This window comes from Microtus pennsylvanicus, chromosome 1, assembly GCF_037038515.1.
Source record: "Microtus pennsylvanicus isolate mMicPen1 chromosome 1, mMicPen1.hap1, whole genome shotgun sequence".
Classification (NCBI taxonomy): Eukaryota; Metazoa; Chordata; class Mammalia; order Rodentia; family Cricetidae; genus Microtus; species Microtus pennsylvanicus.
Genome location: NC_134579.1, coordinates 60,784,797 through 60,810,520, shown reverse-complemented (window position 1 = coordinate 60,810,520; position 25,724 = coordinate 60,784,797). Strand labels below are relative to the sequence as shown.

At 47.7% G+C, this 25,724-nt stretch overlaps 1 protein-coding gene across 25 annotated transcripts in view; it reads right to left on the bottom strand.

Annotated features, from left to right (window-relative positions):
• Kalrn (kalirin RhoGEF kinase) overlaps positions 1-25,724 on the bottom strand; it is a 605,871-nt gene that overhangs the window by 114,118 nt on the left and 466,029 nt on the right. For 20 of the 25 annotated variants that reach the window (XM_075965457.1, XM_075965466.1, XM_075965494.1 and 17 more), the window contains exon 34: positions 24,202-24,448. In XM_075965457.1, coding sequence (XP_075821572.1) covers positions 24,202-24,448 — 247 coding nt within the window. Of the gene's footprint in view, positions 1-2,728; positions 3,001-24,201; positions 24,449-25,724 lie in introns of those variants that run through there. The other 5 variants (XM_075965711.1, XM_075965729.1, XM_075965720.1 and 2 more) reach the window with 2 other exon arrangements.

Genomic DNA, 25,724 nt, shown 5'->3' with positions numbered 1-25,724 from the left:
GTCCATCTTGGAACTCTGTAGACCAAGGCTGGTCACAAACTCAGAGATTCACGGGTCTCTGCCTCCTGAGTGCTGGGATTAACGGTGTGCATCGCCACTGCCCAGCTTATGTTCTTTCTTAAACTTTGAGCTAACTAAAGAAATCGCTTAAGTTGACCCACTTCTTAAAGGACAGTTTGGCTGCCTGAGCAGTGCCCAGTTCCCCCAAGAGGGTGACACCGGTGATTTATAGCCCTTCACACACACACATGCTGGTATCTACTTCTCTTCCTTAGACCATTATTGCACTTTTGATTGCTTTCCCTCTCAAAGAAGCAGCTGTAAATACATCGCTCATGTTTTTCTCCTCACCCTATCTCTATTTCCTTATAAGAAAAGGGTGGGCCTTCTGTTGTTTTCCCTTAGCACCGGACGTCAAGGTAGGTATTCTCTGTGATATTACTGTACTCAACAGAATCAAAATATAAACAAACAAGCAAAGAAGGGGGAAATCCCCCTTTTCCAAGTCAGAAGACAAGCTCAACTAAATGAGCGCATATTTTCAGCCAAATGTGAAGTTTATAGCCCACAAAGGGGCATTTACTGAATCCCTGGCTTTTTTCCTAGTGACAGCAACTAAAAACACATCACTCCGCCCAGAGACATTCAGTATGGCTCTCTAAGCTTCAAGCAAAAAAAAAAAAAATAACTAGAACTTTTGACTACTTCATTCCTTTTACTTTGTGCTCGGTGGGTTTTGAGTCCTCTACATTCTGATAGACAGGTAACCAGTTTGCAAACACCGGCTGACCTGGGGACCACAGCTGTGGGCTCTGACCTATGAGCTTCAGAGTCAGGCAGGCAGCAAGAGAGCAAATTCAGAGGGAAAAGAGACAAAATGATGAGCTGCCTTTATTTAAAGAGGGAAGTAGCTCCCTACTGCCTTCCTATGGTAGCAAGTCTGCAAGACCTGAGAAACTGGTTTCGGTGAGTAGGCCTACAGATAAGTCCAGCTGGTGAACACCCTACAGAGGAACCTCTCCCGTGTCCTTTCCTTCTGCAGTGGGGCATCCTCCCACAAAGTTCTGGGCTCCAGGCGATACGATGCAGACAGCTTCAAAACAGACCTTATCTTCTCTGTTTGCTGCTGAATCGATGCCCTGGGGCTGAGTAGAGACTCCCAGCTCCCTTTCCTAGCAGCACCTCAGATGCTATCTCACTCTGCCCAGCCCCCAGACAGGTCCAGCCTTACACCTTTTAAATCTAGGAAAAGTGAGGGGCAGAAGCCTGAATAGTGAAAGGGCAGCTTTGGTAGCAGCTTTTATCACCTCTCACCAGCTTTAGTTCATGATCTAGGGCAGCTCCAGCTAGCTCCAGCAAACCCCCTTTTCCCACGCCCCCTCTTCTAGCCACAGAGCTTGCAGCCACCAAATTCTGAATTCTCAGGCTGGCGCCCTGGGCCCCCCACTTCTCTGCTCAGCAAAGGAAGGCAGGGACAACTCACAAAACTGCACTGCACTATGTGGATCCAAGAAGGCCAGCTGCAGGGGACATGTGCACCACCACAAACCCCACATTCCTCTTTTACCGGAAACGGACTCCCAAGAAAGCCTGCCTGAAAACCCTTCATCCTAGGGCAGGCAGCACAGCCTTCAGAGCAAACCTATCCACTCAGATCCCACTGGCTGCTTCCGGCTTCCCCTCCTCCCTCCCTTCAGTTCCCAGCCTGGGTTTCCAGTCCCTGCCCACTCCGACCCCTCCTCCCTCTGAAAGTCCACTTTTGAAGCAGGATACAGCTCCGTTTCAGGCTGTTCAAAATTAATGAAGACATGAGAGAATCTGTTGCTGAACCTTGATGACACGGGAGAAGGTCCTTGAGATGTCATCGGTCTTTGGTCACACAGCTGTTTAGGACTGGGAGTTTGCCAGGCTTATGAGGGTCACTTGGGTAACTCCATGGGAAGGTGGTATGGGTGCTGCTTAGATTATGGGTCTTAGACTGAGGATCTGTAAATTGGACCGAAGTCACAATTGGTGGGAAAAAAAAATTAGGGCAAAAACCAAATAAGAGGTATGGCCTTTTGTCTCAAATCACACATTCTTTCTTCCCCACTCTCCAGGCTGAAGTGGTAAAGTGATATGAACAGCTTAAGGCCTCACCCCACCCCCTTTTCTTCCAGGAGAAGCTACACTACCCACAACCCTCCTTCTGAGACCCTTCTCACTCACTCTGTTTTGCAAGCTGCTTTGGGGAAACTAGTTGCTTCCTGCCAGTCTCTTCAATGACATTAAAATTAGCAGAATAATTAAATACAGTCCTAATTGGGTCCAAAAAAGAGTTGTTGGTTAATTAAAGAGCCAGCATCTGGCCCAAAGCCGTAAATCCACGTTGTTCTGTGAACGTCCAAGCAGAGAAAAGTGATCTCGCGTTCCCTAAGAAAACTGTCACTTGGAAAAAACTGAGTCAAGCACATCCCTCCAGCCAGGAGTCAGTTCACCGCAAGCGTATGTAAATGAGCACTGAATTGTGCCTCTTCCAAGTCCCTTTTCTCACTCCATACCCACGTCCCCCGCGTCCAAAGTCGCTGGGAAGTAATCCGTCCCCAAACTGCAACTCGGCATCCTCCAGAGCGCGCGCATTCTGCTGCCTGGGAAACGGAGCCCAAGGCAGTTCACAGCATACCCTCTCCCCAGAGATCTCACCCCATTCCCTCCTCAGTCCCGCCAGCTTGGTTAAAATGCCACTCACCTCTACAGGGAAAGCAACAGCAGCACTTAGCAAAGAACCAGCCCAAAGAGGGACCTCGGGTGTAAGCCTGATCGCCGCCCTTCATGCTGCAGCGCGCCCCCAGCGCTCCAGCATGGCACGGGCGCCGGCTGGGATGAGAGCACGGCGGGAGGAAACTTCTGCGCCACCCGCCAGCCAAGTCCCGTTCCCGCCCGTCGCCCTCCTCCTCCGGCACCCCGGCGGTGCAGGGACTAACAGGGAGTTGGGCCACCTTAGGCAGGAGGGAGGGGCTTGGCGACAAGGGCGGGACTAAGGGGGGCGGAGTTCCAAGGTCCAGCTGTTTGTTGGGGACGCCGCAGCAAGCCGGCAGTAAGTCGGCAGCGTCCCTATGTCTTACGAAATACGCAAACACACGTGTGTGACTGTGGGCATAGACAAGTACTGGGGGTTCGGTTACCTAGCGCCCCTGACGCAAAACAAATACTTATGTGAAATTTCCAAAGGCTATCAGAGTCAGTTTTAGCTTAAGATACAGAGCTAGAAGAGGTCAAAGAGATGGGCGAGGGGCAGATTAGAAGACTCAAAACAATACTTTGTCCCTATCTAGTTCCCTTATCTTCTCTCTATCAAAACTTCCTCAGCCTTTCTTTCCTTTCTTTCAGTGCTTACAACTAATAATGGCAGTGATCCCATGCTCCCTTATCAGCTTCCCCATCAAAATGATGTGCAAAAGCTTTCTGGGTTTGGCATAATAAAAACTGAAGTTCAAAGCTCACTGACTAATTCTGACCTTAGGCCAAACAATTCACTTTTTTTGATCTTTAGTTTTCTTTTCCTTTCTTTTCTTTTTTCTCTTCTTTTTTTTTTAAGACAGGTTTCTCTGTGAAACAGCTCTAGCTGTCCTGAAACTTGCTTTGTAGATCAGGTTGGTCTTGAACTCAACAGAGAACTGCCTGCCTCTGCCTCCCGAGTGCTGGGATTAAAGGCATGCGCCGCCACCACCACCGGGCTCCTCTTTCTTATTAAAATGAAAACAAAGCACAACAAAAACAGATGGGCGTGGTGGCATATTTCTAGGGAGGCTGAAGACGTGGGATCAAGAGTTACCAAAGAGCCTGGGCTGGATAGCAAGGACCTGTCTAGAATTTGAAAGGATACTCACAGAGCCCATGTTTAACAGTCCCAGAAATGCCTGCAGAAAAGAATCCAAGCACCTCAGCTACCTACTACCGAAGGCTTCCGTCCACTATCTCCTCTCTGCTACAATCCATGGATTTATCGCTCCTTTTCCTTCAATCCCTGTGCTTCCCCTCTTTATGCCTTTCTCATGGTTCAAAACCAAGCTGAGTGTCTTTCAGTATCCTCGAAGCTGACCTGAGCAGCATCAAATGCACCTTTCCACGAACCACAGAACAAACCTCAAACAGGATATGTGAACCACTAGTTTGTGCCCAGTTTTAGGAGAAATGCCTTGGGAAGGATGAAACACTCACAAAGCAAGTCCATTAGTTAGAAAAAATAGACTCTGGACTGGAACTATAGCTCAGTGCTAGAGGGCTAGTCTAGCAAGTTTAAGGGCCTGTGTTTAACACAGGAACCAGGCCTGGTGGCCCATACCTTTAATCCCAGCACTCAGAAGGCAGAGGCAGGTGGATGTCTGTGAGTTCGGGACCAGTCTGGTCTACATAGTGAGTTTCAGGACAGCCAGGGCAACGGAGTGAGAACCTGTCTCAAAAACAAAACAGAAACACTGGGAAAAGTCAAGAAAGAAGAAAAGAGAAACAAAGGCATGATGGAGGCTGGGGATGCTGTGGAGGAACGAGAACAGCGTGGCTTAACGAACACTCCTAGCTGACACTTAAGGAGCAGGCACACATGCCAAGCGATCTCCTCCATCCATGAGCCCATTTGTCCAGAAGGACAACAGCAAACCCTTAAGGTGAGTCTGAGAAATAAAATTAACGGTGCTGCTTTAGTGGGTTAGCTCTAAAGAAAAACTCTAAAAAGTTTTGCTCCAACAGAACCTTTAGGACCTAAGGTCCTTGTGCACCTGTCTGCCACTTCCCAGCAAGACTGGCAAGGTCATCTGTCTGCCGGTCAGGTGAGACGGGTGCCTCCGCTGTTCCTTCTGACATGGGAAAACAGGGAAATGGCAGTTCTGCTCACACAGCCTATGCCCAGGAGTCCCCTTTTCAACTTCATAGGATCTAGAATCATCTAGTAAACAAATGTCCAGGTGTGTCTGTGAAGGAGTTTTTAGATTGGCTTAAACACAGTGGGAAGACCCACCCTAAAGTCAGCTCTATTGTATATTCTAAGCCCTATTGCATATAGCAAGCACTAGTGCATATAGCAAGCACTATTGCATATACCAAGCCCTGTTGCACATACCAAGCATTATTGCACATACCAAGCACTAGTGCATATACCAAGCACTATTGCACATACCAAGCACTATTGCATTCTGCAAGCACTAGTGCAGATACCAGGACCCTGGACTGAATAAAAAGGAGACAGTTGGCTGAGGAGCATTTATCTCCCTCTACTTCTTTCTAATTTATTTTTGCTATTTAATAGTCAGTCCCTCCCTTCTCAACTGCAGAGGCAAAGTAACCAACTGCTCCTGCTGCCGTGACACCTCTGCCATGATGGGCTGTACCCTTGAACTGTCGGCCTAAGTCACTTTTCTCTAGTGTCTGTTAGAGCTACTAGAAAAACAACTAATTCAGGGAAGGTCAATATATTGCCTAAATAATCCACCTCTTTTGATACCTTGGAACATTCTTTTTAAATTACTTTTGTGTGTGTGTGTGGTTTTTTTTTTTTTTTTTGAGACATGGTTTCTCTGTATAACAACCCTAGCTGTTCTGAAACTCGCTCTCTGGACCTCAAGCTCACAGAGATCCACCTGCCTATGCTTCCTGTGATTAAAGGCATGCAACAACAGCACCCAGCTTGAAATTACTTTTTAATATTGGTGCATGAATTATATCTATCTATGGGGTACCCTGTGATACTTTTGATATGTAACATCCTGAAAGGAATTTAAAGATGCATCAGAAGTTTATTGGTGAGGGGCTAGCAGTGTACTCAGGGGGATACTTGTGTGGCATGTGTGAAGCCCTTAGTTCCATTCCTGGCAGAGTTAAAATAATAACATCCAGGTGTTGGTGGCACGCACCTTTAATTCTACCACTTTGGAGGCAGAGGCAGGCGAATCTCTGAGTTCCAGATCACCCTGGTCTATAGATAGAGTTCAAGGACAGCCAGGGCTACACAGAGAAACTCTGTCTCAAAAAAAAAAAATCAAATCAAATCAAATCAAAAAATAAACTCCTGCTGAAGATTCAACATCAATAACCCACAAGTCTCACTGTTGTCCTCAATGGCCTTTTAGAACAAGACTGACCAATGTCTGCAGACCAACGGAGATATCTTGAGTACCCCTAGGGTACTGATGTTGGTTTTCCCACTAACACAGCAACTATTTATGAGTGCTGTGTTCCAGACTCTTTCTTAGCCACTGGGTCTGCCTGAGTGAACAAAACCATTGGTGACCTTAGAAAGTAAACACAAGGGTACATTCGCCAAGAATATAATTTAGTCTCTGTAATGTAGCCTGAATGTAACTGGCCCCCATTATCTCACAGGGAGTGGCACAATTAGGAAATGCTGGAGTTGGCGTGGCCTTGTTGGAGGAAGTGTGTCACTGTAGGGGTGGGTTTTGATGTCTCCTATACTCCAGCTAAACTCACTGTAGACTTAGACTCAGATCACTTCCTGTTGCCTGCAGATCAAGATGTAGAACTCTCCGTTCCTTCTCTAGCACCATGTCTTCCCATACACCACCATATCCCACTATGATGATAATGGCCTAGATCCCTGAACTGTAAGCCATCCCAGTTAAAATAGTTGCTGTGGTCACTGTGTCTCTTCACAGCAATAGAAACCCTAACTGAGACAGACACCTAGCCTTTGTTACAGATTTAAGAAAATAAGATCCCAAGTTGAAGCAGTAGCTTAAGAAATAGTTCAGCAACCTAGTACTCCACTTAGTTGGGACCACGTACACAACGCTTTTCTATAATACACTTGACACATCAGGACTCTTACCTGCATGCACTATGCACATGCATCCCTCTCAAACAACACCCTTGAGACTCCCACCTTCATTGTGCTAACTGCATACCCTATCCAATTCAATTTTACTCCACCTGGGTTGTGTCCAAATACTGATCTAGCTGAGACTAGTTTTGAGTATATCCACAGTAAGACACACTGTGTCCTCTCAGTGAACTTTTAGGAGCGCCCCCTTATTTACTACCTCATGATTATGCATAACTGGGCATGCAGTATAATTAAATTCAGAGACAATGTGGGAAGGAACAGGTGCAATAGAAAAGATGTTATATAATCCATGTCTGCTGGTCAAAAATAGAGAACCACGCAAAAACACCCCTGCCTTTAGCCTATCAAATGAAGTCTCAGGCAATAGCCTGGGATCCTTGAGTAACCCCTACCCTCACTCATGGAGCCTCCCACCACTCCTGACAACACAGTTCTCTCTAGTCAATGCTAACTGGGCTTTTGTACAAAGTCCCCTTGGTACTTTGCAAATCTGCATGAGCCTTTGTTTCATTGTGGTAAATAGGAGCCTGAGAATCTGGAGACGCCTGGCCTAGACCCTGACAACCAATAACAAGACCGCCTAGATGCACCTAGATGTGTCACGTTTTCACGGTCACTTAGAAGGGGTGGATGACGGACCGTGGTTTTCAGCACAGCTGCCAATATGAACCACCAGCGAGCTTTACAAATCGTAGGTAATTTTGCTGGCTCCCCAGGAGGTTCCAAGGATTGAAGATTAATGGCCGAATGTCTCTTGTCCAGATTCACTGACTTGAGTGCATCTGGGAAGCAGCAGCTTTAAACATTCCCTGGGGGTTTGTATGTGATGTGCTGCATAGCCAGAGAGCCACTGGGGTATCAGTGATGCATATCAGAATAACCTGGAGAGCGTGCTAAAGCACAAATTCCTGCTCAAATCTAGTTTCTGATTTAGTGGGTATGGAGTGGACCTCAGAATTTTCATTGTCGCGAGTGCTCCCGTGACACTAATTTGGTACGGAAATTACAGTGAGAACCACTCACGTTGTGATTCTTTCCCTCATCCACTTGCCATCCACACTTCTCTCTGTACTAACACCTTTATCTTTTATTTTTATTGTTTATTTTGAGGACACGGCCTTCCTTCACAAGGTCAGGAATTGATTTTGTTTACCCTGGATCAGAGCTTGGTACAGAGCATGTTTTTGGAAGTGGCTAATATCTTCCCCCTGTCCATCCCTCTCTCCAAAGATGACCCAAACAAGACTTGGTCTTGCATGTCAGTCACAGGGTTTGGATGAGACTTAGCATCTGATCCAGTTTCATGCAATAATCATAACCATTGTTAGCTTAGCAAGAGCTAGTGAGAAAGCAGCTTTCTCTTTGCGGATGATTTTGAAGTGGGTACAGTGTTAGCCTAAGGCATCTGAGGGCAGTCATGTTGCAACCAGGGAAGAAGCTGCATTGGAATAAAGCCAACAGAGGAAGGGGAAAACGGAGTGGGAGGGTAGATAGATAGATAAACAGATAGATGATAGGTAGGTAAAAAGGTAGATAAGATAGATAGGCAGATAGGTAGATAGGTAGGTAGACTGACTGATTCTTATTTCAGAGAGTTTTTTAAAAAACTACCTTCCTATTTCCAAAGTTCAAGCTAAAAACCCCTGAACTTTAGCAGTATCTTTAGATTGTTTTGAATTTCCACAGGTGGCTAAATCTCACACTATTTTTGGCATTGTCTTCAGTGATAACAGCAGCCTAAATCAGTTAAGCTACCTGCCTATCTACCTATCAGTTCATTTTGTGTTTCAACTCCCCCTGCACCCAAAGGACTCCCGGGTCTTGGTCCACAGATGTCCTGGACCAGATGTCTCAATGTCAGGCCTGGCATGGGGTGCTAGAGTGACTGTTACTTCCTTGAGGTTAGCCTTGAGACACACAGGGTTGTCACCACAGGCACCCACTTCTCTTTTCAATCAATACACAGACGTCCCATTTCTTGCTATAGGAACACTGTTTTCAGATTCGCCAGACAGGGGTTTTCTAGATCACAGTATTTCTCCATATATCTTAGTGACAGCCCAGGTCAAAGACAGACGGGATAACAACTCTACCCTACCTCGGGCCTAGAGTTCTTTGTGTACCTTCATTTGGTGTCAACTACATTCAAGATCGCCCACGCCCCAGTTTCCCAGTGATATCCCCAGGCTCAGAGAGGCTGAGGGCATGATTCCTACTGAGTGCAGAGAGCTGGACCCACCTGTGCCACTATAGAATTCAGAAGCCCAGCAAAGGATTCCTATGTGAAGCCAGGGCAGAGAAGCATAGGCTCTTTGGGGCCTATGCTCTGGGAAGAGTCCAGTTGTGTATGTAGTTTAGGAAGCAGCTAACCATAGGCATCTTTGCTTTCGCCAATGCTGACAACTGGTTCCTCCATCAATTCATCTGTTCCTGTTCCTATTCCTCTTGTTGTTGTTATTTGGAGATGGGAGTCTCACTGTGTTGCCCAGTCTGATCTTGAACCTTACATGATAGTTGCATTTCATCCTCACAAGTAGCTGGGATGTCAGTGTGTGCCACCACGTCCGGGATCCATTCCTGATGCTCTATGATTGCTAATACATGTTCCTTAATCACCCTCTTTCCCGTGTTCATTTTCCAACGTCTGATCTGCTTGCCTGTTGGCACCGCCATAACTTTCTCCAAGTGACCCAGTCTTGGCTTTTCTTTGTGGCTATGGCTTACAATACATACAATTCTTGCCAGGTATTGATCACTTATTCCACAAGTACCCTGGCCTTAGAACAATTCCTGTCATTCTTAGCCAGAACTCCTAGCTCTAGGACATGATCCCTTAAACCTTGGCCCTCCTGCCAAGGTTTAAGCTGGTTTCCATGACAGATCAGAGAAGAGGGTATAAATGGGAATCTATATAGGAAGGACAACTTTTATCAAACATGGTCTCTGACCACAGACAAAGAAGAGCTGGGAGAATTCTAGAAGCAGTGGATTTGAGATTTTCTTTCTTCCTTCTTTCTTTTCTTTCACTCTTTCTTCTCTTTTTTTCCTGATTTTTTTTTTTTTTTTGGTTTTTCGAGACAGGGTTTCTCTGTGGCTTTGGAACCTGTCCTGGAACTAGCTCTGTAGACCAGGCTGGTTTTTCCTGATTTTTTGAGACAGGGTTTCTCTGTAGCTTTGGAGCCTGTCCTGGAACTCATACCGTAGACTAGGCTGGCCTTGAACTCACAGAGATCTACCTGCCCCTCCCTGCCTCCCAAGTGCTGGAATTAAAGGTGTGCGCCACCATTATCCAGCTTCATTTTTCTATGATGGACAAAGGAACTAAAGATGGAGCCAAGCCTGGGCATAGGTATTTCTTAACGTGGAAAGAGGAATGGAGCCGGGCGGTGGTGGCGCACGCCTTTATTAATCCCAGCACTCGGGAGGCAGAGGCAGGCGGATCTCTGTGAGTTCGAGGCCAGCCTGGTCTACAAGAGCTAGTTCCAGGACAGGAACCAAAAGCTACGGAGAAACCCTGTCTCGAAAAAAACGGGGGGGGGGGGAGAGGAATGGAGACTAGTGTTACCACTGGGCAGAAGCACTGGAGACTTTAGAAAGGAGGTGTGAGATATTTTCCTGAATTTAATTTTCAGAGCTTCAAGTAAGTCTTTTTCCAAACGGTGCAATGTCTATGTGTGTCACTAGTCTCAGATAATAGTTAATTTTAACGGGAATAACTACAGAAACAGCATGGCTGCCAGCATTATACACAGGAATCCCTTCTAGTCATCTTTGTTTGGCGTGGTTTAGCCATTGCTAACCTTGTGGGTAGCACTATGCATCTAGAGCTGGCTGTAGAACTCCAAAGATGTAACCGTAGTGAGCTCATCCCACAGGACTCCAGCAAGCGCCTTGTGAATGTGTTTCCCTGCTCCTGCCCACCCGGCATCTTCTTGCTTCTTCCTGGTTTTCTTATACCTAAAGGAGTTACACACCACTTCACCCGCCAACATCCTCTTTTCTTTAGTAAAATGTCTCAGTTTCCCCTCTGGTTTGGGTCAGGTCCAAGGTAGTAGGTGACCCAGACAAATTGGTGGAGGATGTAGGGTAGCATGGAGGACTTGGTGTCTCCTCAGCCTGGACAGTGTTCATAGTCTTCTGTGGAGACAGAGGTAGAGCTGTTGGTACCAAGGACAGATTCCTGGAGATCCAGGCTGAGTAGCCTCTGAGCTGAGCTCAGAGGAGGGAGCTATTTATCAAAGTGAAAGGTGGCTGCAGCTAGAGCTGCTAAAAACAACCATTCCAGGTTCTATGCATTTCCAAAAATGCTCATTTGTAAGTAGGTCAAAGTGTTCCCAAAGGAGAGGAGAGAGAAGTGCAAGTCTATCATTTTGACTGAGTTACACTTTAGGGAAGTATATACTTGCTGAGTGTTCACTGCCAGGGTGGGCATTTAATTTCCACTGTCAGAGGCACCTCCACTCCCATGGGCAGAAGATGCATCCCATGGCTTCCTGGGGACCAACAGGGATGTTCTGATGTGTCAGGTAGAAAGTCAGCTCTGGAGGGATGCAGTTCAAGTCGGTTTACTCGAGGTTTCCACTTATAGTCAGATTCAGGGACCTCACCTCATATTTTGTTCTAAATAAACAAGGGGTGCTTAGTTTCATGTCTCCACAGAGAGCTCAGCATGAGACATCATTCCCTACCCCATCCTCAGGTCTTCCTGCCAAGGCTTCAGTGAGTTCCCTCCGCATGCGGAACCTGGCTGTCTTAGTTAGGGTTTCTGTTGCTGGGAAGAGACCCCATGGCCATGGCAACTCTTATTTAATTGGGGTAGTTCCCTTACAGTTCCGAGGGGCAGTCCATTATCATCATGGTGGGACATGGTGGCATGCAGGCAGATATGGTGCTGGAGAAGTCGCTGAGAGTCCTACATCTTGCGGGCAACTGGAAGTGGTCTGAGTGTCACACAGAAAAAAGCTTGAGCAAAAGAGACCTCAAAGCTTGTCTCCACAGTGACACACTTCCTCCAACAATGCCACACCTACTCCAACAAAGTCACACCTCCCAATTGTGACACACCCTTTGGGGGCCATTTTTTCCATAGTCACTCCAAAGGGGTCCTCATTGCATGGCTCCCCTTCCTTGCTATAAATATTTCCTGAGAACTTACAGGTCAGTCACTGTGCTAGACACTGGGGACAAGCAATGATCAAAACAGACACCTGGAGGAGGAGTTTACAGGAAGGGCCAAAGGAGGAAAAGCTGATGAACACTGATTGATGTGTCTGTATGGATAAGGGAAAGGGAGGAAACCGAGGCAGGGGATGAGGTGCAGGGTGAGATGGGGAGGAGGGGAGGAGGGAAGTGTCCAATCTGGTAAAGCACACGCAAGTGCAGCCATCAGGTGTATGGAAATCTGGGGAAGCTGGGTGTTACAGATAGCAGAGCTAACAGCGGAGCCCCTGAGGTCTTCTAGTGAGAAGCTTGGTCAGACTGGTCAGGGAGTGGTAGGATGAGGTAGGCAGAATAACAACTCTGTCAAGTGGCACCCTAATACCCAGAATCCGTTCATATGCCACCTCACAAGGTAGGGCTGGGCAGGCATGACTCAGTTAAGGATTCTGACATAGGGAGGTTGTCCTGGGTTCTCTGGGTGGTCACAGGGTAGTTGCAGGCATCCTTAAAGGTAGAAGACCTTCTGTGTGATGCATGCACTAGGAAGGAGGATCAGAGGCACATGACACTGGGCTGTGGGGATACTGGAAGGGAACACAAACCAAGGGAATGCTGGTGGCTACCGAAGCTACAATGGCAGAAACAGCTGGTTCTGTGGAGCTTCTGAGAAGACGGCCCTCCTAACCTGTCAACTTTAGCCCAGTGCAGCTCATGTTGGAGTTCGAATCTCCAGAAGAGCAGGCTGATAAACTTGTGCTGTCTGAAGCAATGAAGTCTGTGACCTGTGTCAGCAGTGTCAGAAATCTAACACACAGGCTCCTGAGCTGTCTTTCGAGTCTCTCTGCAGTCCCAGCAAAGACTTGGTTTCTATTCAAGCGAGACATGAGGAAGACTTAGAGCTGAGAAGGTCTTCAGTTATGTCTCTGGGCACTGTCACCTCGTGGTCTGCTGTGTGTGAGGCCAGCTCTTAGGTTTCCTGTGGCCTCCAGGGTCATGCAGAACTAAGGTAGGTGCGCACAGTCTCAAGAGTGATTTATTGAGGTGGTTGTCGACCTAGTTGTGAAAACCCGACGATCCATTCCTATTGCAGGCTGTTTAGTGTCTATACGGAAGGCAAAGGGCCGGTATTTAAAATGGGTTCCCAGCCCCAACTCTTCAGATATAAGTGTAGTTCTTAGCCCTCATCATAGGAGAGGCTAGAAACCACCACAGAAGACCACAACTGGTCAAACTGTAGAGAACATCTAATGGCTGAGTGCCCAGTTCTAGCCGATACATCTACAACCTAATTCCTGCCCCTAAGGCTCAGGGAACATCCTGGAAGAGAGTAAGAGTCAGAAGCCTGGCAATGTGCTGTGAAATTTGTCTCCATAAGTGGCAGAGAAGCTACACCCACGATACCACAACAATATGGCTGCCTAACCAAGACTGAACAATAACGACACAACCAAGGCATGCTAATGCAGAGAAGGGAAATCTCAAGGAATGCCACCTGTGAACAAAGAATGACAGGTAACTAAGGACTGCTGAGAGAGGGCCAAGCTGTGCACAATACCAAGACGTCAGCCTTTGCTGCATTTATATATTCGTGTTAGTGTATATATAACAATAATATAAAAGAAAAAGAGGCCATAAATTTGAAAAGGAATAAGGAGAGGTGATATAGAAGGGGCTAGAGGAAAAAGGGAAAGAGGGGAAATGATGTAATTATATTTTAATAAAAATAAAAAGTATTGGGACTGGAGACATGGCTCAGTGGTTAAGCAGTTAAGTGACTGCTTTTCTAGAGGACGTAGGTTCAATTCCCAGCACCCCACATGGCAGCTCATAACTGTCTGTAATTAAACTTCCAGGGGACTTGACACCCATGGCAAACCACTAAAGCACATAAAATAAAAATAAATAAATAAATAAATAAATAAATAAAATATTAATGAAATAAAGCAAAACCAACCATAGCTGACAACATAAGGATGTCATGTGTGCATTTTCTTTTTTCTTTTTTTTTTAAGATATATTTATTTATTATGTATACAACTTTCTGCCTCCATGTATAACCACATGCCAGAGGAGGGCGCCAGATCTCATTACAGATGGTTTGGAGCCACCATGTGGTTGCTGGGAATTGAACTCAGAACCTCTGGAAGAGCAGCCAGTGCTCTTAACCACTGAGCCATCTCTCCAGCCCCCTTCATGTGTGCATTTTCAGTGCTAGGCTAAGATTCAATGAGGAGCTGGTCTCAAGGGCAGGCAGTGAGAAGGGGCCTGACCACCCTGTCCTGCCAGGAAGCATCAGAGTCCCACTGCCTAGTCCTCCAAGCTGCTACAACAAAGGCCCAGAGGCCTGAGATGCTCCTGTCTCCCCTAGGCAGTGAGAACAGGCTCACCGCAGCTGCCCAGACCACCGCACATACTTTCCTTTTTCTCAGTCACAGTCAGTGTTCTTGGGTTTCTCCATTTCTTTAGGGTGATGTCCTTTATAGGTCCAATCAAGGGACAATTTGCTGATTCTTCTCTGGGGGACACTGTTGGTTACCCCTTCCCTCCCAGCTTAAGCTTCTTCTGGTAGCGTTTCTTCTAGGGGACCAAAGCCCTGGTGCTCACTGCCATGCTGAGCTCAGCAGCTGTCCCAGGAGGCCACGCCCATCACACTCACACCTCCCTACTATCTCCTCTGGACAGTAAGGGATGCCCTCATCACCATGCAGATGTATTTACATTAGGGACAGCAGGTACCGAGGGAATTGACATTAGGCAGAAGGTAAGTCACAGGAGATAGATGGGATGAGGGAAACCTCTTGATCTCCATGGGGGCTGCCAAGGAAGGAAGTGGACAGTCCTGTGTCTCCTGATGGGGGCAGAACATACGGAAGCTCACAAATTAAGGGTACTTAGAAGGGATACCCTAGGTCAACTTAGCTGTGTGTTCTAGGTCAACCATCTCATGGTGGCTACTATATCTGTGATCCTTTTTTCTTCCTTCCTTCCTTCCTTCCTTCCTTCCTTCCTTCCTTCCTTCCTTCCTTCCTTCCTTCCTTCTTTCTTTCTTTCTTTTTCTTGTTTTTTTGAGACACAGTTTCTCTGTAGCTTTGGAGCCTGTCCTGGCTGGAACTTGCTCTGTATACCAGGTTGGCCTTGAACTCACAGAGATCTGCCTGCTTCTGCCTCCAAGTGCTGGGATTAAAGGCCTGTGCCACCACTGCCCAGCTCTGTGATTGTATTTAGGACACAAAAGGCTTGGACTCTCTTGCAGAGACCATGTCAGGTCAAGTTGGACAAGGGAAAGGACCTCTCATAGACCAGAAACAGATGCAGGGAGAGAAAACACCAATTGATATAATACTGAAAATCCCTAAGGTGAAACCAGAAACAGAATCTTGGCTCCTTAGACAGCCCCAAAGGGGGTGCAGGCTGGAAGCACCTTAGACTTGACCTGACGTGTGTGTGGCCTGAAAGTTGAGACACGGACATGGACGCTGATAATTCATCAATATACTTGGAGTATCTCAAAGTCACCAGCTGGGCAGTGGCGGAGGCAGGACCCAGACTTGTATTATTTACCAAGACTCTCAGCTATCCATCAGCTCTCAGCATCTCTTATTGCTCATTACACACCCTGGGAAAGCCTCCGGTCACTGCTGTACTGAGGAAGAGCCTATGTGCACAGCACTAAGACTAACCTCGCAGTTGAAAAGGCTCCATTACTTCACATTGCTTTCCTCAGGTCATCCAGGAACTCTGGGAGTCATTTTCACCGGTGTCATGGAGACAAGACAGCCCAGGAAGACAAGTGACTTTCCAGGTAAACAAACGCTTTCTCAAGGCACAGCCTGTCCTTTTGAAGTCCACTGACTAGTTGAGGACCACTCCCTCCTGTTTCCACAAAGGGCTGTGAGTACCCTTTTAAGGACAAGACAAGTTGATTATAGCACAATAGCGTGTGTTATAAACGGTGGTGTATGCCCATCACCCCAGGACTTGGGAGGCAGAGGCGGGAGGATAAGGGGTTCAAGGACAGCCTCTACAACAGGGTAAGTTGGAGGCTAGCTTAGGTTAGTAAGACCCTGTCTCAAAGACAAAAGCAAAAACAGAAATTCACAAGACATGCTGATCATCAGTCCTTTTTTACTATAAAAGTAGAAAGTTTGTGTGGTCTGACCCGATAAACTGAACATCAAAGTGAATATTAGTTCTATGTTTGGTACACCGAATGTAAGCAATTTAGGCTAATGACTTCAGATCCCCACAGGTACTTATCTGGTCTGCAGAAAGAAAACAGACGTGTTTGAGAATTCCCAGAGGCAATTCAGGAAGACAGATGAGGGTAATAAAACTGACCACTTCAGCCTAAAGGGCAGTATGGAGGGCTGTTAGGAGCAGGCAAACCTGAGCAGACATTCAGAGTGGAAGGTCCTTACCTCCAAGCCCTTTGTCTAGAGAACACCGGGGCAGAGGCTTGTGAGTGAGAGGTCAGCCCATGTGTAGGGTAAGCCTGGGCAGCAGAGTCCCCATCTCAGGGCATCAAACAAGATCCACATACACAATTAACACTCGAAAGAAGTAGGGGTGCTAGATTCATCATGTTTTATCTGAAGTCTCTGATAAAGGATTCAGGGAGCAACTGCCAGGTTCTTAGGCCTTCAGAGAGTAGTATTCAACATCTTAAAACTCTTTAGTATTTTATGTGTACGGGTGTTTTGCTTGCATGTAAGCACGTGCACCATGTGTGTGCCTGGCGTCTACAGAATTCAGGCTGGATCCCCTGGGTCTGAAGTCACCGTGAGGTACTGTGCAGGTTCAAGGAACCAAATGTGGGTCCCAAACCAAATGCGAGGAACCAAACTGCAAGAACAATCAGCACTCTTAACCACTGAGCCGTCTCTCAAGGCCCCTAATGTCCAAGTTTTCTATGTAATGTATCATACTTCATTCCAGAAAAAGATTAGGTAGATGGAGAGTGGGAAGGTTGCCTGGGGGATGGGAAGGGAGAGCTGAGCGGCCTGGGCAGGAAGCAGTATCTGGATTTGAGCACTAAGTATGAGGAATTTCCTAGGGCTGGAACTGCACTCAAGTCAGCAGACTTCTGGGATCATACACCACAGTCTCTGGGGTTTCTGTCACGCTTGGCTTGCCTCCTGTCAGGGACACTGCACAAGGAGAAGGGCGAGCCCATCATCTGTAATTCTAGGAGTCCAGAAACTCAAGGAATCCAATTTTTCCCTAAGGAGATTAAACATAATCAAGGGTCACTTACAGATTTTTATTCTATTATTTTTTTTAAAAAAGGGGGAAATTTAAATTCTAACTTTTTATGCTGAAAAATAACCAGGAGCTTCTTTCAGAATCCCAGTCACATCTTTTCATTTTTTTGTTTGTTCGCTTGTTGTTTTTGCAGACGGGGTTTCTCTGTGTAGACCAGCCTGGCCTTGAACTCAGAGATCTGCCAGCCTCTTCCTCTAGAGTGCTGGGATTAAAGGTGTGTCCACCACACCCGGTTCAATTACTATATTTCATTTTTTATTATAGTGTTCTGCCTGCATGTATGCCTGCAGCCCAGAAGAGTGTACCAGATCTCATTACTGATGGTGGTGAGCCACCATGTGGTTGCTGGTTGATGGGAATTGAACTCAGGACCTTTGGAAGAGCAGGCAGTGTTCAGTGTTCTTAACTTTTGAGCCATCTCTCCAGCCCCATCGATCACTGTATTTCTTTCTTTTCCTTTTTTTTTTGTGTGTGTGTTTCAAGATTTCAAGATAGGATTTCTCTGTCGTTTTGGAGCCTGTCATGGAACTAGCTTTTGTAGACTAGACTGGCCTTGAACTCACAGAAATTTGCCTGCCTCTGCCTCCCTAGTGCTGGGATTAAAGGTGTGTACCACCACCGGCCGGGCTTTATATTTCTTATTCAATGCATTTGTTTCAGGTACCAAGAGTATTGTGGCTTGTTTGTTGGGGGAAAGGATCTCGTGTGACCCCAGTTGGCTTGAATTTATTGTGTAGTCAAGACTGCCCAGGGCTTCTGATCTTGCTGCTTCCACCTCCCACGGGCTGGTATCACAGCGTTTGCCATCTAACCCAACAGACTGATTAAAACCAAACGCTTTACTATTTTTCATTGCAGGTATACTATAATGGCAATGTTATTACGGAATGAAATTGTATGGGCAGTGTAGGGACCCATTGTCTTCCTCATTCATCACACTCCCAAGATTCCATGAGGCAGTGGGCTCTGAATTTACGAATGCAGAGGGACAGGAGAAGAGCCAGCTGCCGTTTGTAACCAGTTGCTTAACGCCTGAGAGGATCTGTTTTGACAATGTTCATCCTCCCTGCCTCTTTAGTTTCTTATGGTTTTAGGCATGGGAGAGTAATCTGAAATCCAAGGTTACCGCTTTTAACACGCAGAATTATATTAAAGAGAGAGCGAAGGGGGAAGGGAGGGAGGGAGGGAAGGAGAGAGAGAGATAAGACCTTTAGAGGATTCTTCTGATGGGCAGAGGGACATTATTTTTCTAGATTGGATAGCAACAGGACCAAGAAAGGGGACCCTAAACGTTTGGGTGTTTGGCGCCTGGGATTTCAGTAGTGGAATGTGCTGTCTGTTGAACAGGCTGCAGCAGCTTCAAGGCTAGGCTTGCTCCTGTCAGAGGCAGATAAACACTGTCTAGAGTACTGCCCAGGACTGCTCTGCCCAAGCCTTCGCAGTAGACCAAGTACCGCGTGGTAGTTACTACTGATGTCAACTGGACAGGCTCTGCAATCACTAAGAAAACAAGCGTCCAGTCCTGTCTATGTCACCTCTACAAGAGGCTAGCGGAGGTGGGAGACCCACCCTGACTGTGGGCGACACTAGTTCATGTGTTGGGGTCCTGAACTAGATAAAAAGGACAGAGAGCAGGCTGAGCACCAGCAGGCACCACTCTTCATGTCTGGGCCATGGATACCATGTAAGCAGCGGCCTCGAGTTCCCATTGCCCTGGCTTCCTTCTCCACATGATGGCTGGAAAGTTGCTCTTATCAGGCACACCACAGGACAAAATCTGCCTCTGCTCACTTCTTTTCTTCCCAGGGAGGGAAGACTTGGGTGCCAGAGGTGAGTGGGAAAGTTGAAAAGGCATGCTCTGGTGTGTTCTGCTTTGTTTTGAGCTAGGGCCTCACGATCTAGCCCAGGCTCCTCTCACATGTGTGTGATCTTCCTGCTTTGCCTCCTGAGTGTAGGGACTACAGGCCTGAGTCACCAGGTCTGGCTGGTGTGGCCTCTGTAACAGGGTCGGCATTCTCCCAATCCTCATCCATGCAGACTGGTCAACTCAGGGAGCCTCTGACGGAAGGCAAACTGAAGTATACGTTCTGATGCCGTCAGCCTGGGGAGGATGCTGAGCAGAATGGAAGGACCAGACCCTGGGAACAGAGAGCCTGTGAACCAATCTAAGAGCACCATCTGAGAGCTTTACAACCTAAAGGCAAGTCACCTATTCTCTCTAAGACTGTTTCCTTGTCTACAAAACCAGGAAAACACAACTTATTGTCACGGAAGCATTAGCCCTCAAATCAGCCCAGAGTTAGACTCAATAAATGAAGACACTTTTTTGCTGTTGTTGTTAAGCAGGCACAGATTTACACACTGATGCCAACTTTCTCAGCCTTGTTTAGCGACCTCAGGCCATGGGTGGCATTTACCCACAGCCTGGGGAAGTGTCCCGAGGTCAGTTAGGCAATGACAGTGGAAACCATCAGATAAGTCCAAGATCTAGAACTGCCTGTGTCCAGCCAGGGCCTCCAGGCCCTCTGCCTATTGCTCCAGGCTCTCTGGATACCCAGGGATTGGCTTCACCCAGAGAGACAACTCTTTACACTTCTCCCAGACACTAGACCCAGCCAGAAGAAGGCACACAGGCATATCCCAGATATCACAGTAAAGACAGACAGAGATTGAGTTTTGGAGCCTGGGCATAAGAATCCAGGGCTAACTTTAAACAATCTTCACTATTTTTAAACATACACTGCTCTGGCATTAGGCGCATTCACTTTGAAAGGGGTTTAACCTGAGATACTAAAGAGTGTGTTCAGTGTGTTGTACAACCAAGACATCTCCAGAAGCCTCCCAACCTGTGAAACTGAAACTGTACCCTTGAACAATTAATTGCCTAATTCCCTCCTTTCCCTGGTCCCTGGAAATCACCATCCTGCCTTTTGCCTATGAAAAGCTAACTATTCAAAGTATGTCATATAGGTGAAATAACAGAGTATTTGTCTCGGTGACTGGGTTATTTCACTTTGCACCATGTCCCCAAGGTCTGACCATGATGTAATCTGGTGTCAGATTTCCCTTCCTTTTTAAGGTTGACTGATATTCCAGCACACGTGTGCCGTGTTTCGTGCATTCATTTGTTCACAGACACCTGTGGCTGTCACTAACAATGTTATGAACATGGGTGTGGAGACAGGTTGTGTCCTTGCTTTCAATTCACGTTGAAATACTCCCAGAAGTGGGACTACAGGATCATATGTTAAATACATATATACAGACACACACATACACATAGAGCTTGAGATTCCCCACAGTGTTTTCCATAGCAGCGCAGACATTTCACATCCCAACCAGCCATCCAGCCGTGTTCCAGCTTCTGTATATCCTTACAGACACCTGTGATTTCCGGAGGTGTGTCTACATTAACTAAGGCACTCTAATGGGCCCGCAGTGGGATCACATTGAGGTATTGGCCTGCATTTCCCTGGTGAACAGAGATACCCAATCTTTCCCGTGTTCACCGGCACCGGAGTATCTTCTCTGGTGAAGCATCTAGACAAGCCTTTGCCTGTATGCTAATCCCGTTGCTTTGCCCTCCCTGGCTGAGCTCTATGTCTTGCTATACCCCGATGGCACACACAACTGCCTCCCATCACAGTTTTCCGCATCCCAAGTCTCACATCTGGGGATGCTACTCCCATAACCCACAGGGCATCAGAATCAAGGCACTTTCAATACTGAGGAGGAGCATGTCTGAACTCTGGTCTAGGGTAGGGTGTGATATTGAAGGACCAAACAAAATACCTCTGGATTTCAGGAGCTGGGAATAACTATAAAGGCTTTGTCCTTTTGCAGGGTGTTGCCCACAGTTACCTGCTGCCGAGCAAGCGAGAGGGAGCTATGGGGAGATCAGATCTCAGAAGGCCTAACTCCAGAGAGGAAAGGGTGGGGAATGGAATGGGAAACATGGGCCTGCCCCGATTCTACTATTTGGATATTTACAAAGTCTGGCTATTTCTCCACAACCCCAGCATGGGTCACATCATGCAAGTATCAGAACAGCCGTCTTCTACCCCAGAGGCCGCCCAGGAAAGGAGGGGCAGAAAAACCCTAGAGCCATCTAGAAACCTGCAGGCTAAGTGTGCACAAGGTGGTGGTGGGGGGGGGGCTTGGCCTGGCCCATCTCCTTGTGGCTTCGTGGGACCAAGAGTCTCTTTGGAAGACGGAAGACTGGGCTGGTGCAGTGGTTCTCAACCCAGGCTGTACCTTGGAGTGACTTCTCGTGTCCAATACAGGGACTTTGACTCCAGCTGTTCTGGGTACTGCTACTTTCGAAGGCTTGCACCTTCCTTTAACGTGCACACTGGGTGAAGACCTGTTCTAGTGGCTCCCTGAATTACCTCCTTGATGCTGTGCAGTCCCTGTGCCCCCATTTCTGGCCCAGTTATCCATACAGCACTTAGCACACCATGGATAGTCCTGACTTCATACAGCATGTGAGGCAAGGACTTGCACCAACCCGGGAAGGTTGTTAGCAGGGCTAGTTCCTTCTAGTTCCTTTTCTAGTTCAGTTGGGAGTGAGAGTGGCTTCACAGGTTGCTGCTCTGTAGGCCCAACTAGCCAACTGCAAACAAAGAGCCACCAAAATGGGAGATATGGCCTGGTGGCCACTTCTGGAAGCCCTTCTGACCACTACAGTTAGCTGGAAAAGTTCTGCAGCTGCTTGCTTGTCTCTCTCCGTTCTTCCCCCTCTTTCCCAGGCCTGTCCCTAGCTCCCACTGTTAGCTGTATCTCCCCTAATCTGTCCAGAAGGATTTTCACTCTGAATGCCTGCACCTCTAGATGGCTGTCGTTACCCTCTGAATCTCCATCTTTGGTTTGATCCCAACCATCTGCACATGTAGTGGTCCCAGTCATGAGAGTATGCAGATCGCCCAGCCACAGCCCAGAAAGGGGAAGTCTAGGCCCCCCTAGTCACAGTACCCATACCTGGGATCTGTGAAAAGCCAGTTTTCCCCAGCCTTTCTCCCTTATCCTGCGCCTGCACTCTATGGTCTCTGGCTGGATTTGTGGGAGTCGTAGGCACTCTGCTGGGCAATCGGTGAGGAATAAAACAAAAGCAGCAGCTTACAACTACAGAGGTGTGCTATGTGTCAGGACCTGGAATGTGCGCGTGCGTGTGCAAACCTACTCCTTCATTTCACCCTCACAATAATCCATCCTCCATGGGCCCCACTTTTCCCCACCAAACTCAAAACAGAGACCTATTCACTAAGTTCCTGATTTTTTAAGTATCTGAGTTTTTTACACCAAGAATTTCAGAGGGGTGTGGGGCTTGGTTCTTCAAAGGACTGGGAAGCTCCAATTACAAATGCCACACAGCTTCCTGGCAATCACTCCGAGGTCATCAGGGGGAGGGGGAGGAGGCAGTTAAACCAAGGGTGAAGGATGCAGTGTGTGTGTGTGTGTGTGTGTATGTGTGTGTGTGTGTGTAAGAGGAACCTAGGTTTTGATTTGTATTACATCCAGAAAACCCCCCGAGTTTGAAGAGCTGGGCGGTCCAGACATGGCAGTCCACTATCGCCATCTAGAGGTCAGAAGCAGTAAGTCATGCTTGGCAGCATGCTCAGATGGAATTCCCAAACTTGCAGGTTTCCAAGCATTTAAAGTTATCACCTATCAGGCAGCCCTTTCTGGGTCCTCAAGCATTGATGGTGTCCCTGTGCTAATATCTGACCATTTATATCACTCAGCTCCAGACTAAGATTGGTTCGTTGTTAGTCTCGGGGCCTCAGTTTCCTCAGCGTAAAATGCATGAGTTCGAAGTCACACTGACTTTGGAAGCCTGTGTTCTCAGAGGCCAGGGTGCATCAGCTGCCTGGACTGCAAGCCGGTGTGGTCACCTGCTGAGAAGGTGAATGGGACCTGAGCATCAGCGCGGCTAACCTGTTTACAGGGCACGCAGAAGCTGTCCTGCTGGCCACCACTCTTGGAGAGCCACTGCGTTTGGGCTCTTTGCCACCAATAAAAAAAAAGGCACAGGGAGGGAACACAGAGTACACAGAAAACAGACCAAGGCCTGGGTAACAGGTGTGTGGTGGCTCTTCTTGGTTGTCAATGTGACTCTATCTAGAATTAACTAAACCCCCAAACTGGAGGGCACGCCTGTGATGGATTATCTGCTTGATTTGAAGTAGGGAGATCCACTTCTAATCTGCATCTTTGAGGTAGGAAGACGCATCTTTAATCCAGATCTTTTGAGATGGTGAAAAACCACCTCTAACCAGCTTCTGCCAGAAGCTTGTATAAGGCCGTGGAAGAAGGAAGTTTCACTCTCTGCCTGCTTGCTCTTGTCTCTTGCTATCAAGTCTATTCCTTCACTGGCATTAGAACCTCCTTCTTCAGGATTCCAGTATCTACTGAAGACCAGATGAGATACCCAGCCTCGTGGACTGACAACTACGGATTCTTGGGCTGTCTGTTCATAGTCAGCCATTGCTGGATTAACTGGGCCACTGCCTGTAAGTCATTCTAATAAATCCTATATATTCATTGAATGTATCAAAGGAAAAAAAGTGACAGGGGACCTTGAATTCTGAGTGGCAGAGGTAATGGCTAAGTCCTACTTCACTGTGGCTGGTTGCTGGGGTTGTTTGGTTCTTCTGTGAGGGTGCAGACTCGAATCTGGGTGTAGTGTGGGGCAGAGGGAAGGCTGGGAGAGAGGTCAGAGGTCAGTAGTCAACAGTTCAACCTTTATTTTTTAAGAATAGATGGACTCAGAAAGGTCGGATGGTTTTCTATAAGCCACACAGACACACTTAGCTTTCTCCTCAAGCTTTTAACATATCCCCTCTACCTCCATATCTCAGAGAAACCCAGCTCAATCAAAGTGGACTCCAAGGCCCATTCTGAGGTGCTCGGCCTGAGCTGGTCACCCTCCCTTCCATTCGTCCTACCTTTCACCAAGGGGAAGAAGCAGTCCATCTCTACGCTGCTGCGGGAGTGGGAGATGCACAGGGTGCTGCTGGGGACCAGGCCTTCCTGTGGGGGGCTCCGCTCTGTGGTCCGGACCAGACACCAGCCGGGCCTCTCACTCGGTCGCTCCAGCAGCTCCACCGTCTGGCCCACCTGGATGCTCAGCTCACTGCTGTGACCTGCGCTGAAATCCTGGAGGACCACGGTCAGCTCACATCCTCCTGAGAGCTTTGGTGGGTGGTGGTGGGAAAGGGGTGTGAAGGGTGTGTGTGTGTGTGTGTGTGTGTGTGTGTGTGTGTGTGTGTGAGAGAGAGAGAGAGAGAGAGAGAGAGAGAGAAGACGGGCACGAGGGAAGAAGACAAAGAGTGGGGGAGAGCAGAGGGGAGGAGAAAGGAAAGGAGGAAAGATGGGAGAGGGTGGAAAAAGGCACAAGAAGGTGGGAAAATGTTGGGAACAAACAGGAAGGAAAAAGAAAAGAGGAAAAAAAGCTAATTAGCACACTGTTATTGGACACTCCGCTCAGCCGAGCCGCTCTGGAGCCTGGCCAGAGCCAAGGCCTTTCATTCTAACTCCTTGCCTCCTTAGCGTCCCTTCTCTTACTTCTTTGTCAAGTTTCCTACCAACTGTGCCTTCCAACCCCTTCCCTGTGAGCCCCATTCTTCCTCCCAAGGGCTCTGCTCCATCCCCCATCCTGGGCCTCTCTGCCATCCCTTGGACTCAGATGTGCTGGCATTTGTTTCTCAGCCACTCTCATGGGACCCTAGGTGACGTTTGGGACAAACGCAGGACATGACCTCCCTTCTTTCTAAGCCACATAACACCCCATGTCTTCAACCCCTCCTGGAGCCATAAACCTGAAACAGGCTACAACGACACACTGGCATTTGTCCATCCTCTGGGGGTCAGGGAGGGGAATGGGAAAGGAAGAAGAGGGGCCGTGTCTTATTTAGGAGCACACAGTATGAACTCGGTGCTTAGATGGCCTATGTTTCCCTACTGCAGAGGCATAGAACAAGGAGAGACCCTGGGGACAGTCACAGGCCCCTACTAGCTGCACCCCGAGGTGGCTCACTTGTCACCTAGGGGTTTGCACCCCCTCCTCCCATCCCTCTGGCCTCAAATCCATGACGATCATTTAAGTCTGTACCATGCCTCACAGAATTATAGCTCAGAGCTTCCAGCTTGGCGTAGCAGCTGCATTTTGTCAGTGAAAAAGACAGGGAACAGAAGGGATGAGGCAGAGGCTTAGTCTGCCAGCTGCCATCCTCCAAGGCTCGTTCCAAACCCTTCATTCAGAGGGGATTCCCATACCACGCCTGGGGAATTCAGCTGCAGTCTATGAAGCTCTGATCAGAGGACCTGAACTGTCTGTAGCAGCAGCTATACCACTGAGTTTGGATGCCCAGCACGCGTGTAAGAAGCCAGCTGAAGTGATACATTCATGTGAACCAAGAGCCAAGAGGCAGAGCCAAGAGAATCCTGAGGGGTTTTGGCTAACTGGTCT